This window comes from Nicotiana tabacum, chromosome 2, assembly GCF_000715075.1.
Source record: "Nicotiana tabacum cultivar K326 chromosome 2, ASM71507v2, whole genome shotgun sequence".
In the NCBI taxonomy this organism is placed as follows: domain Eukaryota; kingdom Viridiplantae; phylum Streptophyta; class Magnoliopsida; order Solanales; family Solanaceae; genus Nicotiana; species Nicotiana tabacum.
This window is the reverse complement of record NC_134081.1, coordinates 93,935,568-93,952,467: the sequence shown is the minus strand read 5'-3', so window position 1 is coordinate 93,952,467 and position 16,900 is coordinate 93,935,568. Positions and strand designations below refer to the sequence as shown.

Below are 16,900 nucleotides of genomic sequence, written 5' to 3'. Positions count from 1 at the left end.
AAAAGTCAAGAGCTTGGAGGCACATCAAGATGAGAGACTACTGCAGTTCCTAATGGGACTGAATGACATATTTATTGGGGTAAGGAGCAATATTTTATTGTCATCACCTTTACCTTCCATTGGATATACATACTCCCTTGTGATTCAAGATGAGAAACAGAAGGAGATACATGTTATCCCTGCATACCCAGGGGAATCTGCCTCATTCATTGCTATAAATCAATCAGGAAACTTCAGGAAATTTAATGAAATCAGGATGCAGAAAATAAGTCTTAATCACTACAGGAAATATGAGATACGACGACATTTATTTGATGACACTTATAATAAATGTCGGTGAATAATTAATTTATTGACATTTGTTAGAAAAATATCACAAAAATACCGACGTTTAGGAAAAATGTCAGCAAACATTTTGACATTTATTCAAATGTCACATTATTAGAAATACAACTACATTTAGTTAGCAACATTTGTAATAAATGTCAAAAAATATTATTTTTCCAAGAATAAAAAATAATATCGGGAGACGATTAGTCTTACTTGGGCTTTCTTTTCCTTTTATAAAATTTCAAAAGAAAGTTAAAAATATTCAAACTCTATTTCCTTAAGAACTCTTCAAGTCGTAGGTCGCAACCTCCAAAATCTCTATTATCAGTTTATCTCGACTTCTTTCGTTAATTTTGATCCCAATAGGTGTGTAAGATTTTTTTTAATTTTAGATTTATATATCTCAATCTTCTATGTCTTGTTTCTGGCAGCTTTTCGTTGTTATGTTCATAGCCCTAGATTTGCAATCTATAGGCTGGAGATTTTCTTTTTTAATCTTTGTTTCGTTGCAAAACCTAGGCCGCTAGCCGGAACTGAAATTTTCGCCATACCTATTGTCAGAGTGGCAATTTCTGATCAGGTTCATCAACTCTAACTCTTTTTCTATAAGTTTGACCTTTTCTTTTTCGAGATAAATGAGATTTGTGATATTCATATCAAAAGCATTGATTTTCTGTATTTATTGTTTATTTTAATTTATTTTGTGTAGATGATTTTCTTGCAAACATGGTTACATTTACTACATATGAGGTAAAATGGCCTTAATGTTGTTTTGCTACTTGCCCTTTCCCTTAATCAGTTGGTGATAGCCTTTTTGTTTCTTTTCAATTTCAGATCTTGGTTACACGTATTTTTGAAGGTTGTGAGATCAACTAATATGAAGGAATTTTAACTTGGTAAAGGTATGGACTCAGAAAGACACATGGATAACGAAGCTTTGAAGTGCATTGGCGTTTTTGTAAATCTCAAGGGAATATTATCATTACATTTTTTTTTGGGTCAATGTTATGATTATTTGAATTGTATGTAGTGTATGAATCTTGAAAGTTTTGCAATGAATAAAAATATTTATGTTATTGTAAAGTCAATCACAGTTGATAGATTACTTTCTATAATACATAGCAAAACAAAAAGGGACTAATTTTTGGCATTTATAATAATTTATCAATTTCAAATCTTTACCATATATATCAATAATGATTTCAATATTCAAATAATATCTCAAAAATTTATGACAATTCTATATATGTCGCAAACAAGATAAGTCAAGAGCTCAAATTATTGACATTTGATAGGCGCCATAAATAAATGTTGTTAGTTATTTAACGATATTTATTTAAATGTCTCAAAATTAATGACATTAAATTTTTTGAAATTTAATGTAAATATAAAATAAATGTCGGTAAATAATTTTATGACATTTATGTGGCTTATAGTGACATTTATATAATGTCGTCGTATCACATATTTCTTGTAGTGAATCTAAGAAAAATGCAGGAATTTATTCCTATTGCAAGAAGCCTAGACATAGCATAGACAAGTGTTATAGGATTCATGGGTTTCCAGCTGACTTCAAGTTCACAAGGCAGAAAAGGTTTCAGGTAGGTACCCAGGCAAACAATGCTTTCCTCTCAAATGAGATAGTGAACATGGAGCAGAAAATACTACAGGAGTTCAAAATCTCAACAAGGAAAATGTGGCTGAGCTGCTGTAGCTTCTTTAGCAAATGAAAATGGGACAAAACAGTGGAAGAACCTCTGATGCTGCAGCAAATGTGAGTTGTGCTGGTATGACCAATGTCTTTGAAGATATTACCTGTTTAAATCAAATCAGTGATGAGTCTTGGATAGTGGATAGTGGAGCAACATAACATATGTCTTTCAACAAAGAATTTTTCACAAATTTGAAAACCTTGCCAAAACCTCTCATGGTTAAACTCCCTAACTCTTAGAGAGTTAAAGTCACTCATTCAGGAACTGTGCCCCTTTTGCCTAATTTGTTTCTGCAAAGTGTTCTTTATATTCCATATTTTAAATATAATTTGTTGTCTGTGCAAAAGTTGTGCAGACAACTCAAGCAATATATTTTATTCACTCTCTTTTCTTGTTTCCTTCTGCAGGGCCCTTCAATGAAGAGCTCACTGGAGATTGGTAAAGAGGAAGGAGGCCTCTACATTCTCAGATCCAGACATAGAGCAACAGTGTCTAAGAGTTCACCTAAATTTAGAAGAGTTTTCATTTCAAGAAGGAATTCTGTTTCCAATCATAGTTTACATTTATGTTTTAGTTTTTTTTATTCAATTGTAAAGGAAAGTTGTGGCACTACAGATTAGGTCATATGCCCCTTAGCAATATGAAAAATATTTCATCAGTTTTTATATCCAAGTGTTACAAATTCTCCACTCCATGTGTTATTTGTCCTATGGCAAGGCAGTCCAAATTTTATTTTCCTTCTAGTTCTATTTCTACCAAAAAAGTGTTTGAATTAATCCATGTGGATACCTGGGGACCATACAATAATGCTACATATGATGGATTTAAGTATTTTCTTATAATTGTTGATGATTTCAGTAGAGGCACATGAACCTACCTATTAACCAACAAATCCAATGCATTCACTATTCTGAAAACCTTTCTAGTTATGGTAGAAAGGCAATTTAACAGCAAGGTAAAGACTATAAGGTCAGACAATGCTTTTGAATTGGGAAGTGGAAACATTCAATCAGAATTTTTTCAGTCACAAGGTATTGTTCATCAAACCACTTGTGTGTACACACCACAACAAAATGGAGTTGTGGAGAGAAAACACAAGCATATTTTAGAGACATCCAGAGCCTTGTTATACCAATCATACCTACCTATATCATACTGGGGTGACTGCCTTCTTGCAGCAACCTATTTGATCAACAAATTTCCAACAAATGTCTTAAAAAGCTTAAAACTCCTTATGAAGTTCTTTTTACAAGCAAGCCAAATTACTCAAACCTTAGATCTTTTAGATATTTATGTTTTGCTTCTACTCTCTCAAATCATAGAACTAAGTTTGAACCGAGGGCTACTCCTTGTGTGTTCTTAGGTTATCCTCATAGAAAAAAGGGTTACAAAGTGTTGAACCTCAAGAATTTGAAACCCTTCATTTCTAGAGATGTTGTATTTCATGAAAAATTCTTTCCATTTGCTTCTATTAAATATAATTCTTCTTCTGCTATTTCTTTACCCATTGCTAAAGTTACTCTAAGTAACCAGATTCTTGAAAATACACCTTTTGCTAGCAAACCTGACACTGAAATTTCCCAAAGGCCCACTGAATCATCAATTGATTTTTGTTCTTCTCCCATTTTTTCAATTCATCCTATCACACCTATTCCCTCTATCTTTTCTTCTAGGTTCTCTCCAGATTCTCCAGTATCATCTAGTCATTCACATACATCTATATCTACACCAGTCTTTCCTTTTTTAGATTCTGATCCTATGATGGATGGTCTTATTAGGAAGTCTACCGGACCACATACAACTCCATCTTATCTCAAGGATTATATCTGTAATGCACTCCAACTCATAAATGTTAGCAACTCTTGCTTTCTCACACCCGCTACACCTAATTGTATATCTTTTAGTAGACTATCTTCTACTAATCAACATATGCTAAACACATTGTCTAATATACAAGAACATACCAACTATTTACAGGCAACACATCACCCAGAATGGCAAGAAGCAATGGACAAAGAGATTGAGGCACATGAACTTAATAAGACTTGGGAAGTGGTTGAATTACCACCTGGGAGGAAGACTTTACCGTGCAAATGGGTGTATAAGGTTAAACAACATTCAGATGGCATTGTAGAAAGACTAAAGGCAAGACTGATCATTAGAGGAGACATACAAAAAGAGGGGATAGACTTCAATGAAACTTTTTCACCTGTGGTGAAGATGACCACAATCATATGCATACTGGCTACTGCAGTAAAGAAAGGATGGGGTCTATACCAGCTCGATGTGAATAACACTTTCCTACATGGAGATCTAAATAAAGAAGTGTACATGAAATTCCCACCTGGGGTTGTACCTCTTTCACCTACTCATGCTTATAAGTTAAAGAAATCGATTTATGGACTACGACAAGCATTTCGATAGTGGTATGCTAAACTTACAACTGCTTTAAACTTTAAGGGATCCACTCACTCATTAAACGATTATTCCTTGTTCTTTAAAAAATCAGATTCTTCCATTTCTATAGTGGCTGTCTATGTGGATGACATACTCTTGACAGGGAATGACAATACATATTACATGCGTTGAAAGAATTTCTCAATCAAGAATTCAAAATAAAAGATCTCGGGGACTTATATTTTTTTTTCTAGGCATAGAAGTTATCCGAGAAACAGATGGACTCATCCTTTCTCTCAACGCAAATTCACTTTAGACCTTCTCCAAGAATTTGATTCCCTCCATTTGTCATATGTTTCTTCTCCACTTGACTCATCTACTCGTTTGTCTACTCACACAAGGGAACCAATAGAGGATCCCACCTTGTATCGCCATCTCCTTGGCAAACTTAACTACCTTACTCACACCCGATCAGACTTATCCTTCACTGTCCAGCACCTCAGCCAGTCCATGCAGGACCCATGAAAGCCACACCTAGATGCAGCTTTCCGTGTGCTTCGCTATCTGCTCAAAGACCCTGGGCTTGGGCTCTTTATGTCTTCTTCCTTCTCATTCAAGCTCCTAGCTTTTTGTGACTCCGATTGGGCCACCTGCTCGGATTCGAGGAAGTCGGTGAGTGGTTTTAACATCTCCCTTGGTACCTCTCCGATTTCTTGGAAATCCAAGAAGCAAATTTCTATCTCACTCAGTTCAGCCGAGGCAGAATACAAATCTATGCAGCGCGTGATTGCAGAGCTTACATGGTTGGTCCGTCTTTTTGAGGATCTGTCGATTCCCATTTCTCTTCCAGTCACTCTTCACTCCGACATCCAAGCAGCGATTCACATAGCAAAATCTCCGTTTTTTATGAACGGACGAAGCATGTGGAAATCGAATGTCATTTTGTCCGCGAACAATACCTAGCTAGGCTGATTTCGTTGTCTTTTGTTCGATCTTCTGCCCAATTGGCAGATCTCTTCACAAAACCACTCACATGACCTCTTCATCGTGATCTTTTGGGCAAGTTGGGTGTGTTTCTACCCCTTCAACTTGAGGGGGGTGTTGGAGCCGATGCAAATGTACATATTTGATTTACAGATCTGTTATATTTAACAATTATGGGCCAGTCGTATTTTGGGCCTATCTTGGGTCTTCAATGCATTTTGGATTGGGCCTAATTGCCCACAACCCACTTCTGGGCCTGCCCTTTCAGATGGTATATTCACATTGTGCATAGCACATGTGAATGTGTATTATAATTATTTGCTCCATGTACAACTTTATATATGTAATTTAATTATTTGCTCTCTCCATGTATTTGATTTAGGTACTTGGCAATGTAGGATGTAACCCTAGATTCATTCATACTTGTATATAATTCATTCATATTTGTATATAATTCAAAGCATGTACTGCAAATACACATACTGAAAATACAAGGGAGAAAATCTTCAAATTATTCTTCTCATTCTTTACAATGGTTTGGTGTTGCAATTGTGGATATTGAAAGAAGAAGAGACGAGAAAGGGAAGGAAAGAGTTAAGAGAATATGATAAGAGATTGACGGTAAAACTAGTGGTAACGGTGGATGGTGGCGGTTGGCAGGATGATTATGCAGTGAGTGTGAACAGAGTGGTGGTGATGGCATGCTGTATGTAATATATATATATATATATATATATATATATATATATATATATATCGGTTAGTAAAAGTAAGCAATAAATTTGACAATGCTATTTGTATTAAGTTTCAAACAAAAAGCAAAGCCTTAGTGGCTATGATATAGGCTTTTGTCTTTGCACTTCGATTGGATTCTTACGTTTTCGTCTTGCTGTATCAGCCTACTAATTCTAATAAAGAAACATTTTGGACTTGGCGAATTGCTTCTGGACACGCTCGGCTTGATCTGGGCTTTCGTTGGTGAGCTTTGATTGGGGTTTCCCTAAAATTGGACTATATGCAATAATGCAAGGGATTTTTACATTCTTATACTACATCTGAAACTTTATTATCCTCCCTAATCAAGTTCTAACTTAATTACATGGTCATATACAATTTATCAATTATATACAAATTAGTTTTAAATGAGTATCTCTTTATATTAGGAATTAAATAAGGAATATCAGTTATTTTCTCATCCTTTTATACCCTCCTGCGCTCTCTCTTTCTCTCCGTCTCTCTCTCTCTCTCTCTCTCTCTCTCTCTCTCTCTCTCTCTCTCTCTCTCTCTCTTCGTCTCTCTATCTCTCCTCCTCTGTTTGTCCCCAATTTTTCTTCCTTTGATGCTCTTTGTTTTTTATGCTTTCTTGTTGTATAGAGTTTTAATGAAATTCATCAATGGATTTCAATCGTTTTACTATAAAATTTTAACTTAGCAATTTCCTTTCATGTTGCACAATTGATGTTCAAATTAAAATTGTCAATCAATAAATTTTGAAGGTGTTTGATTCTCCACCATTGATGAGAACTATTAAAAAGCTTCGAAGCTTTAAATTCGAATTTAGGTTTTCAAAAATTATTATTTGTTTGGATTGAGTGTTGTTGCAAACAATTGAGAATATTTTTTGAAGTTTATGTCTCAATTTTGAGGGGGTTTGGTGAAGATTAGACTTGATTTTGGCCAAATTTCATATTGAAACTCGACGAAGAAGAAGAACACATGACATACAATATACTTACGAAATTGTATTAAAGTTGTATTATAGTTGTATGTAAATTATATTTAAGTTGTATTATATTATAGTTATATTTTTTTTATTTGAATGTTGTATGAAAGTTGAAATATAGTTGTAATGACCCAACCGGTCATTTTAACTTTTAGAACCCCGTTCCCTAAAATAAAACTTTTCGCAGGTGCTTGTAATTAATTATGACTTACGGGGATGGTTGGTTCGGGATTTGAAAGTGTTTGAGGTGAAACCGGAACACTTGGTTCCTTAAGTTGGCCTTAAAGTGCTAAGTTTGACTTCGGTCAACATTTTGAGAAAACGACCCCGTACGTCCTCGGCAGAAATCGTGCTTAATAATAATAATTATACAATACTATAATAATTTATTTCAGCTTGAGAAGCTAATTAATTATTTGAAAAATTCTTGAAATTTAATGAATTATTATTCTTGCTTGTTTATGGAATTAATTGTTACTCCTGTAAATGAGATTTAATTGATAAATTAGAATTTTTCTGAATTGAAGGAATCTAATTAATATATTGAGAATTGTTACATTTGAAGGAATTTTATTATCTCTGCTGATTAAATAAATTATTGTAAATTTTGTAAATCATGCTGATTTAAATATCCTAGTTTTATTTTAATTATTATTGACCCATAGTGAGTGTCAAAGTCGGCCATCTCGTCTCTACCACTTCGAGATTAGGCTTGATACTTACTGGGTATACGTTGTTTACGTACTCATACTACACTTGCTGCACTTTTTGTGCAGGATTTGAGACAGGTACTAGTGGAGGACCTATCATCACATACCCACGTCATCCCGAGGCATAGTGGTGAGCTGCCTTTCTGAGTCGTTCTGCAGCTACCAGTGTCTCTTCTTATATTTATATTCTGTCTATTTCATTTCAGACATTATTTGGAGTTTTGTATAATCTACTAGATGCTCATGCACTTGTGACACCAGGTCTTGGCACACATACATTGGTAGAAGTTGGTATTTTATTATCTTCTTGGAATAAAAGTTTAACCAATGTATGTTTGACTTATTAGTTGGCTTGCCTGGCTGTAGTGTTGGGCGCCATCATGACCTATAGGTGAAAATGGGTCGTGATAATATGGTATCAGAGCACTAGGTTCACGTAGGTCTCACAAGTTATGAGCAGACCTAATAGAGTCTTGCGGATCGGTACGGAGACGTCTGTACTTATCTTCGAGAGGCTATATGGTATTAGGAAACTACCTTTCTTCATATTCTATCGTGCAATTGATGTAGTACTAAATATCCTTCTCTTATTCTCTCATAGATGGTGAGAACACGCTCTAATGAGATTCCAGACCAGGGAAGAGCTACTCCCCCAGTTGCTAGAGGCCGAGGCAGAGGCCGAGGGAGGGCTCCAGCCCGTGGTAGAGGGAGAGGACGTCCCAGGACTATTCCGCTTATGCCGCCAGTGGATCCAGCAGAGAATCCTATTATTGAGGAGCAGGGTGAGGTGCCTGTGGCAGAGCCAGCTCCGGTGGACTTCACATCTGCACTGGGATTTCAGGATGTCTTGGGTCGTATGCTGTGATTCATGGATAATATGACTCAGGCCAGTTTATTTCCGGCAGACCCAGCCACATCTCAGGCGGGCGGGGGAGCACAGACCCCTACTGCGCAGGCTCATGGACAAGCAGCTGCTGTATATCAGACCCAGGGTGCACTACCCATGAGTGGAGTCCAGCCAGTGGCAGCAGCTACACCTGAGCCTAGGCCAGCTGTAGCCGTGGATCCTCAGAAACTATTGGACAGATGGACTAGGCTACATCCTCCTGTCTTCGGGGGTGAGCGACATAAGGATCCACAGGATTTCATTGATCGATACAAGGATAGACTGTACAACATGAGGATATTGGAGTCCCATGGGGTTGATTTCGCTACTTTTCAGCTAGAGGGTAGAGCCCGTAGATGGTGGTAGTCTTATGCTCTTGGCAGACCAACAGATTCTCCTCCCATGACTTGGGATAGGTTCACCCGTATCTTCTTGGACAGGTATATTCCACCCTCCCAGAGGGAAGAGTTGCGGTTTCAGTTTGAGCAGCTCCAGCAAGGTCAAATGTCAGTGACCGATTATGAGGCGAGGTTTTCTGAATTATCTCGCCATGCACTAATGATACTCCATACTGAGGCGGAGAGAGTGCGAAGGTTTGTAGCTGGTTTACATACTGGTATTCAGGCCACTATGGCTCGAGAGGTTGAGATGGGTACTTCTTATGAGCGAGTTGTGGAGATAGCCCGGAGGATTGAGGGTGTACGTCAGCGGAGCCGAGAGCAGATTATGAGAGATAAGCAGTTTAGGTACTCTGTATAGTTTAGAGGTGCTCCGTCTGGGGGCAGAGGTCAGTTAGTGAGAGGGCAGTCCAGCAGACCCCCATATCCAGCACCACCACCTCCTTGAGGTGCTCCAGTGCGACCTTATCTCAATGCTATCCCAGAGAGTTCTTACCGCCCACTAGCTATTCATGGTCCTTCCCGTGGGTATTCAAGTCCCCAGGGCCAGACACTTAGTCAGCAGCCCATCACACCGAAGAGTTGTTACGAGTACGGGGATCCCAGTCACATGCGGAGGTTTTGCCCCAGGCTTCGGGGTAGACCAGTATAGCAGGGTCAGCAGCCTATGCTTACCGGACCAGTTGCTCCACCAGTTGTCCGACCACCCAGAGGTGGAGGACAGGTGGGTAGGGGCCGTCCTAGAGGTGGAGGTCAGCCAGGCGGAGGCCAGCCAGTTATGAAACTAGAGTAGATCTCCTATTGCTTGAGATGACCGATTTTGAAATTATTCTGGGTATGGACTGGTTATCTCCATATTATGCTATTCTAGATTGTCATGCCAAGACTATTACCTTGGCTATTCCAGCATTGCCTAAGCTGGAGTGGAAAGGTTCGCCTATTAGTTCATTTAATCGAGTTATTTCTTTTATAAAGGATCAACACATGGTTGAGAAGGGTTGTTTGGCTTATCTAGCCTATGTTCGGGATACTACTGCAGAGACTCCTGCTATTGATTCAGTGCTTGTAGTTCGGGAGTTTCCCGATGTATTTCCGTCAGATCTTCCAGGTATGCCACCTGATCGTGATATTGATTTCTGTATTGACTTGGCTTCAGATACCCATCCTATATCTATCCCACCGTATCGCATGGCTCCGAAAGAATTGAAAGAATTGAAAGAATAGCTTGAAGAGTTACTAGCCAAAGGGTTTGTCAGACCGAGTGTATCGCCTTGGGGTGCACCAGTATTATTTGTGAAAAAGAAGGATGGAACAATGCGGATGTGTATTGATTATCGCCAATTGAACAAAGTCACTATTAAGAACAAGTACCCGTTGCCGCGTATTGATGATCTATTTGACCAGTTGCAGGGTGCTAGGGTATTCTCTAAAATCGACTTGAGGTCGGGGTACCATCAGTTGAAGATTCGGGATTCGGATGTTCCGAAGACTGCTTTCCGTACTAGATATGGTCATTATGAGTTTCTGGTAATGTCTTTTGATTTAACTAATGCCCCGGCAGCGTTTATGGATCTGATGAACAGGGTATTCATGCCATATATTGATTTGTTTATCATTGTCTTCATTGATGACATATTAATCTATTCGCGCAGTAAGGAGGAACATGAGCAGCATATGATATTAGTGCTTCAGACATTGCGGAAACAAAAGTTATATGCTAAGTTCTCTAAATGTGAGTTCTGGCTTGAGTCTGTAGCATTTTTGGGACATATTGTATCGGGCGAAGGTATTAAAGTTGATCCCAAAAAGATTGAGGCAGTTCAGAATTGGCATCGTCCCACTTCGGCGACTGAGATCAGGAGTTTTCTGGGTTTGGCAGGTTATTATCGTCGGTTCGTGGAAGGTTTTTCATCTATTGCAGCACCTTTGACCAAATTAACCCAGAAGGGTGCCCCATTTCGATGGTCCGATGATTGTGAAGTGAGCTTTCAGAAGCTCAAGACATCATTGACTACAGCACCAGTGTTAGTGTTGCCTTCCAGTTCGGGGATATATACAGTATATTGCGACGCTTCGCGCGTTGGCTTGGGTTGTGTATTAATGCAGGAAGGGCAAGTTATTGCATATGCTTCACGTCAGCTGAAGCCCCACAAAAAGAATTATCCGGTACATGATTTGGTCGCAGTTTGCAGCATTTGTTCAAGTAGAAGGACCTAAATTTGAGACAGCGCAGATGGCTGGAGTTACTAAAAGATTATGATATTACTATCTTGTATCATCCGGGCAAAGCAAATGTGGTTGCAGATGCTTTGAGCAGAAAGGCGGAGAGTATGGGTAGTTTGGCTTTCATTTCAGCAGAGGAAAGGCCATTAGCCTCAAATATTCAGTCCTTGGCTAACAGACTTGTGAGGCTGGACATTCAGAGCCCAGCCGAGTTCTTACATGTGTTCTGGCCCAATCTTCACTATTGGAGCAGATCAAGGCTCGCCAGTACGATGACCCACACCTGGTGGTTCTTCGTGAAACGGTACTACGAGGTGATACCAAGGAAGTTACTATTAGAGCGGATGGTGTTCTGCGACTCCAGGATCGTCTATGTGTTCCTAATGTGGATAGGCTGAGGAAAAAGATCCTGGAAGAGGCACACAGTTCTCGATATTCTATTCATCCAGGTGCTACTAAGATGTATCGTGACTTGAAGCAACATTTTTGGTGGCGACAAATGAAAAAGGACATAGTTGAGTATGTAGCTAGGTGTCTAAATTGCCAGCAAGTTAAATATGAGCACCAGAGGCCAGGTGGCCTACTCCAACAAATGACCATACCAGAGTGGAAATGGGAACGAATTACTATGGATTTTGTAGTTGGGTTGCCGCGGACCTTGAGGAAGTTTGATACAGTTTGGGTGATTGTTGACAGGTTGACCAAGTCAGCACATTTTATTCCTGTTGTGACTACATATACTTCAGAGAGGTTGGCCCAGATTTATATTCAGGAGATAGTTCGGTTGCACGGTGTGCCAATTTCCATCATCTCAGATAGAGGCCCTCAGTTTACTTCACATTTCTGGAGAGCAGTACAGAGTGAGTTAGGGACCCGTGTAGAGCTCAGCACAGCCTTTCATCCGCAGACCGATGGACAGTCAGAGAGGACAATTCGGATTTTGGAGGATATGCTCAGAGCATGTGTGATTGACTTTGGAGGTCAGTGGGATCGTTTCCTGTCTTTGGCCGAGTTTGCTTATAATAACAGTTACCAATCCAGCATCGAGATGGCTCCATTTGAGGCTTTATATGGTCGGCGATGTCGTTCACCTATCGGATGGTTTGAGCTAGGTGAGGCTAAGTTATATGGTACTGATTTGGTAAGGGATGCCTTGGAAAAGGTAGAGTTGATTCAGGAGCGACTTCGTACAGCACAGTCCAGACAAAAGAGTTACGCGGATCAGAAAGCGCGTGATATATCATTTATGGTAGGTGAAAAAGTTCTCTTGAAGGTTTCGCCGATGAAGGGAATTATGAGATTCGAGAAGAAGGGCAAGTTGAGCCCAAGGTTTATAGGCCCATTTGAGGTGTTGAAACGAGTTGGGGAGGTTGCTTATGAGCTTGCCTTGCCTCCCAGCCTATCGGGAGTTCATCCGGTTTTTCACGTATCTATGCTCCGGAAGTATCATGCCGACCTATCACATGTGTTAGACTTCAGCACAGTTCAGCTAGATAATATCTTGGGTTATGAAGAGGAGCCAATTGCCATTGTTGATAAACAGGTTTGCCAGTTGAGATCCAAGAGGATTTCTGCAGTAAAAGTCCAGTGGAGGGGCCAACCAGTCGAGGAAGCGACTTGGGAGACCGAGGAAAACATGCGGAGCAGATATCCAGACTTATTCAGTACTTCAGGTATAATTCTAAACCCGTTCGAGGACGAACGTTTGTTTAAGAGGTGGAGAATGTAATGACCCAACCGGTCATTTTAACTTTTAGAACCCCGTTCCCTAAAATAAAACTTTCCGTAGGTGCTTGTAATTAATTATGACTTGCGGGGATGGTTGGTTCGGGATTTAAAAGTGTTTGAGGTGAAACCGGAATACTTGGTTCCTTAAGTTGGCCTTAAAGTGCTAAGTTTGACTTCGGTCAACATTTTGAGAAAACGATCCCGGAATAAAATTTTAATGATTCCAACAGCTCCGTATGGTGATTTTGGACTTAAGAGCGTGATCGAAATTTTATTTGGAAGTCCGTAGTGAAATTAAGCTTGAAATGGCTAAAATAGAAATTTAAAGTTTGAAAGTTTGACCGGGGACTTGACTTTTTGATACCGGAGTCGGAATCCAGTTCTGAAAATTTTCATAGCTCCGTTATGTTATTTATGACTTGTGTGTAAAATTTGAGGTCAATCGGAGTTGATTTAATAAGTTCCGACATTGAATGTAGAAGTTGAAAACTCTTAGTTTCATTAAGCTTGAATTGGGGTATGATTCATGGTTTTAGCGTTGTTTGATGTGATTTAGAGGTTCGACTAAATTCGTATGATGTTTTAGGACTTGTTGGTATATTTGGTTGAGGTCCCGAGGGCCTCGGGTGAATTTCGAATGGTTAATGGATCAAAAGTTGGACTTAAAAAGCTGCTGTAATTTTCTCTTCTGCTGCATATTCTGGGCTGTGATCGAGCCTCAGATCGAGCCCCAGATATCGAGCCTCAGATCGAGCCCCAGATATCGAGCCTCAGATCGAGCCCCAAATATCGAGTCCATGATCGAGGCCTGAGTCGAAGCCAGGGACGAGGCTCAATATCGAAGTCTCGATCGAAGGCAAGGCTCGAGGGCGTGATCGAAGGTAAGGCTCGAGGGCTAGGATCGAGACCCATGCTCGATGCCCTGATCGAAGTCTCAAGCTCGATGCCATGATTGAGGCTATGATCGAAGGCCCAACCTGGATGCCCTGATCGAGGCCATGACTGAGGTCCAGGCTCGAGCCTGTGATCGAAGCCCCGATCAAGGCCCAGTTCGAGGACCAGTTCCGAAGGCTGCTGGGCAGTTTTATAAAACGAGAGTATTCGTCCCATTTGCCATTTTTGACGAACTTAAGCTTTAGCAGAGACGACTTTTGGCAGATTTTCAAGGGAAAAATATTGGGGTAAGTGATTCTAACTCGGATTTGGTCTACATATACAAGTATATCATTGTTTTCACCATAAATTAGTGTTTTGAGATTGAAATTTGGAAAAGTTTAGAAATCTCATAGAAACGAAATTTTGAGATTTCGGTATCAATTCGGAGTCGGGTTTGAGTGAAACTGGTATAGTTGGACTCATAATTGAATGGGTTGTCGGATTTCATAACTTTTGCCGGATTCCGAGATGTGGACCTCGCGAGCGAATTTTTAATTAATTTCGGGATTTTTATTAAAAATGTAGTATTTTCTTATAGAATTTATTTTCTATAATTTTTAGTGATTGTATCGAATTATTTTGGCTAGATTCGAGTCAGACAGAGTTGGATAATCGTGGAAAAGGCAAAAAAATTGTGGATTAAATTAGAGCAAGACGAGCTAAGTCTCCTGTCTAATCTTGTGAGGGAAAAATTACCTCATAGGTGATTAAAAATTAAATAATTGTTGCTAATTGTGGGGGCTTCGTACGCACGAGGTGACGAGAGTCCGTGCGTAGCTACTATTAATGCTAAAGTCCGGGTAGTTTAGGACTCAAAGCATGCATTACTTGTGTAAATTGTATTCTTTGATTAATTAATATTAATTGATATATATGAATATATATTGTAAATTGTTAGATAAAGATATATATATATATATATATATATATATATATATATATATATATTGTGAATTGTTAGATAAAGATATTAAAGGATGAAAACCTCATATACTTGATTCTCTGTTTAAATTATTAATTGTTAAAAGAAATTATTCTTCCTCCCAAATTTATCTCATAATAAATATACTCTCCTTCCGGAGGTACATAAAAATATCCTCCTTTCTTGTGGAGCGGGCCGAACGCCTCGGCAGGATAGATGCATCTATGGATCGCGCCGCACGTCCCTCGGCAGTGTACACGACACTCTGGATCGGGCCGTACGTCCTCGGCAGAAATCGTGCTTAATAATAATAATTACACGATACTATAATAATTTATTTCAGCTTGAGAAGCTAATTAATTATTTGAAAAATCCTTAAAATTTAATGAATTATTATTCTTGCTTGTTTATGGAATTAATTGTTACTCCTGTAAATGAGATTTAATTGATAAATTGGAATTTTTCTGAATTGAAGGAATCTAATTAATATATTGAGAATTGTTACATTTGAAGGAATTTTATTATCTCTGCTGATTAAATAAATTATTGTAAATTCTGTAAATTATGCTGATTTAAATATCCTAGTTTTATTTTAATTATTATTGACCCATAGTGAGTGTCAAAGTCGGCCATCTCGTCTCTACCACTTCGAGATTAAGCTTGATACTTACTGGGTACACGTTGTTTACGTACTCATACTACACTTGCTGCACTTTTTGTGAAGGATTTGAGATAGGTACTAGTGGAGGACCTATCATCACATACCCATGTCATCCCGAGGCATAGTGGTGAGCTGCCTTTCTGAGCCGTTTTGCAGCTACCAGTGTCTCTTCTTATATTTATATTCTGTCTATTTCATTTCAGACAGTATTTGGAGTTTTGTATAATCTACTAGATGCTCATGCACTTGTGACACCGGGTCTTGGCACACACACATTGGTAAAAGTTGGTATTTTATTATCTTCTTGGAATAAAAGTTTAACCAATGTATGTTTGACTTATTAGTTGGCTTGCCTAGCTGTAGTGTTGGGCGCCATCACGACCTATAGGTGAAACTGGGTCGTGACAATATGGTATCAGAGCACTAGGTTCATGTAGGTCTCACAAGTTATGAGCAATATTATCTTTTACATAAAGTTGTTCATATGTATCAAAATTGTATTAAGAGAGAAAGTTTTGATTGGAATTTCAGAGAGTTAGAAGAACACACCACATACAAAATATATACAAATTATATAAAAAATACATACAAAAGTCATATTGTATAAAATTTGTATGAAGATTGTATTTAAGTTATATGATGTTGTAGATGTATTTAACTGGGTAAAAATAATGTATAAAAGTTATAGATAAGTTATAAATAAGTTGCATACTGTATAATTAGTTGTGTAAAATTTATAATTAGTTGTGTAAAATTTATTTTTTGTATATATGTTATTGTAGATATATCAAATTTTTTATTAAATTTGTATGAAATTTATTTTTTGTATATATGTTGTTGTAGATATATCAAATTTTTTATTAAATTTGTATGAAATTTATTTTTAATTTGTATGCTATTGTACCATACATTATCTTTTCTTAAAAGTATAGCTTATATCAATCACATACCATGCCGATAGATGAAAGAATAATAAATAACAGTTTCTAGTTTTAGATGTAAAGATTAACCGCAACGAAGTCCTCAGCCATAAAAGCTGGAAGAACACGTCGAACATTTTCCTAACATATAGAATATATGCACTGGATTATAAAAAATGTTGGCTAAGCCAACACACAATTGGAAGGAGTTTTATTTAGATGGAACAACAGATTATAATAATGAATTTAACGCGGAGGGAGATGACAGAGAATAGGGAAAGAGGAGAGGAGAGAACAAAAAAGAAAAAGAATATAATTGAATCCCCTAATTTAATGCACTAATAATGAATTGTACATGGAGAGAGATGAC

At 38.2% G+C, this 16,900-nt stretch overlaps 1 protein-coding gene across 1 annotated transcript; it reads left to right on the top strand.

The window, feature by feature from the left end:
- Nucleotides 1-2,062: 2,062 nt before the first annotated feature.
- On the top strand, nucleotides 2,063-4,466 carry LOC142167403 (uncharacterized). The gene is made up of 4 exons (XM_075227568.1): nucleotides 2,063-2,104; nucleotides 2,450-2,540; nucleotides 2,978-3,073; nucleotides 3,406-4,466. The coding sequence occupies exons 1-4, from the start codon at nucleotides 2,063-2,065 to the stop codon at nucleotides 4,464-4,466; spliced, it is 1,290 nt and encodes a 429-aa protein (XP_075083669.1).
- The last annotated feature ends 12,434 nt before the right edge of the window (nucleotides 4,467-16,900 follow it).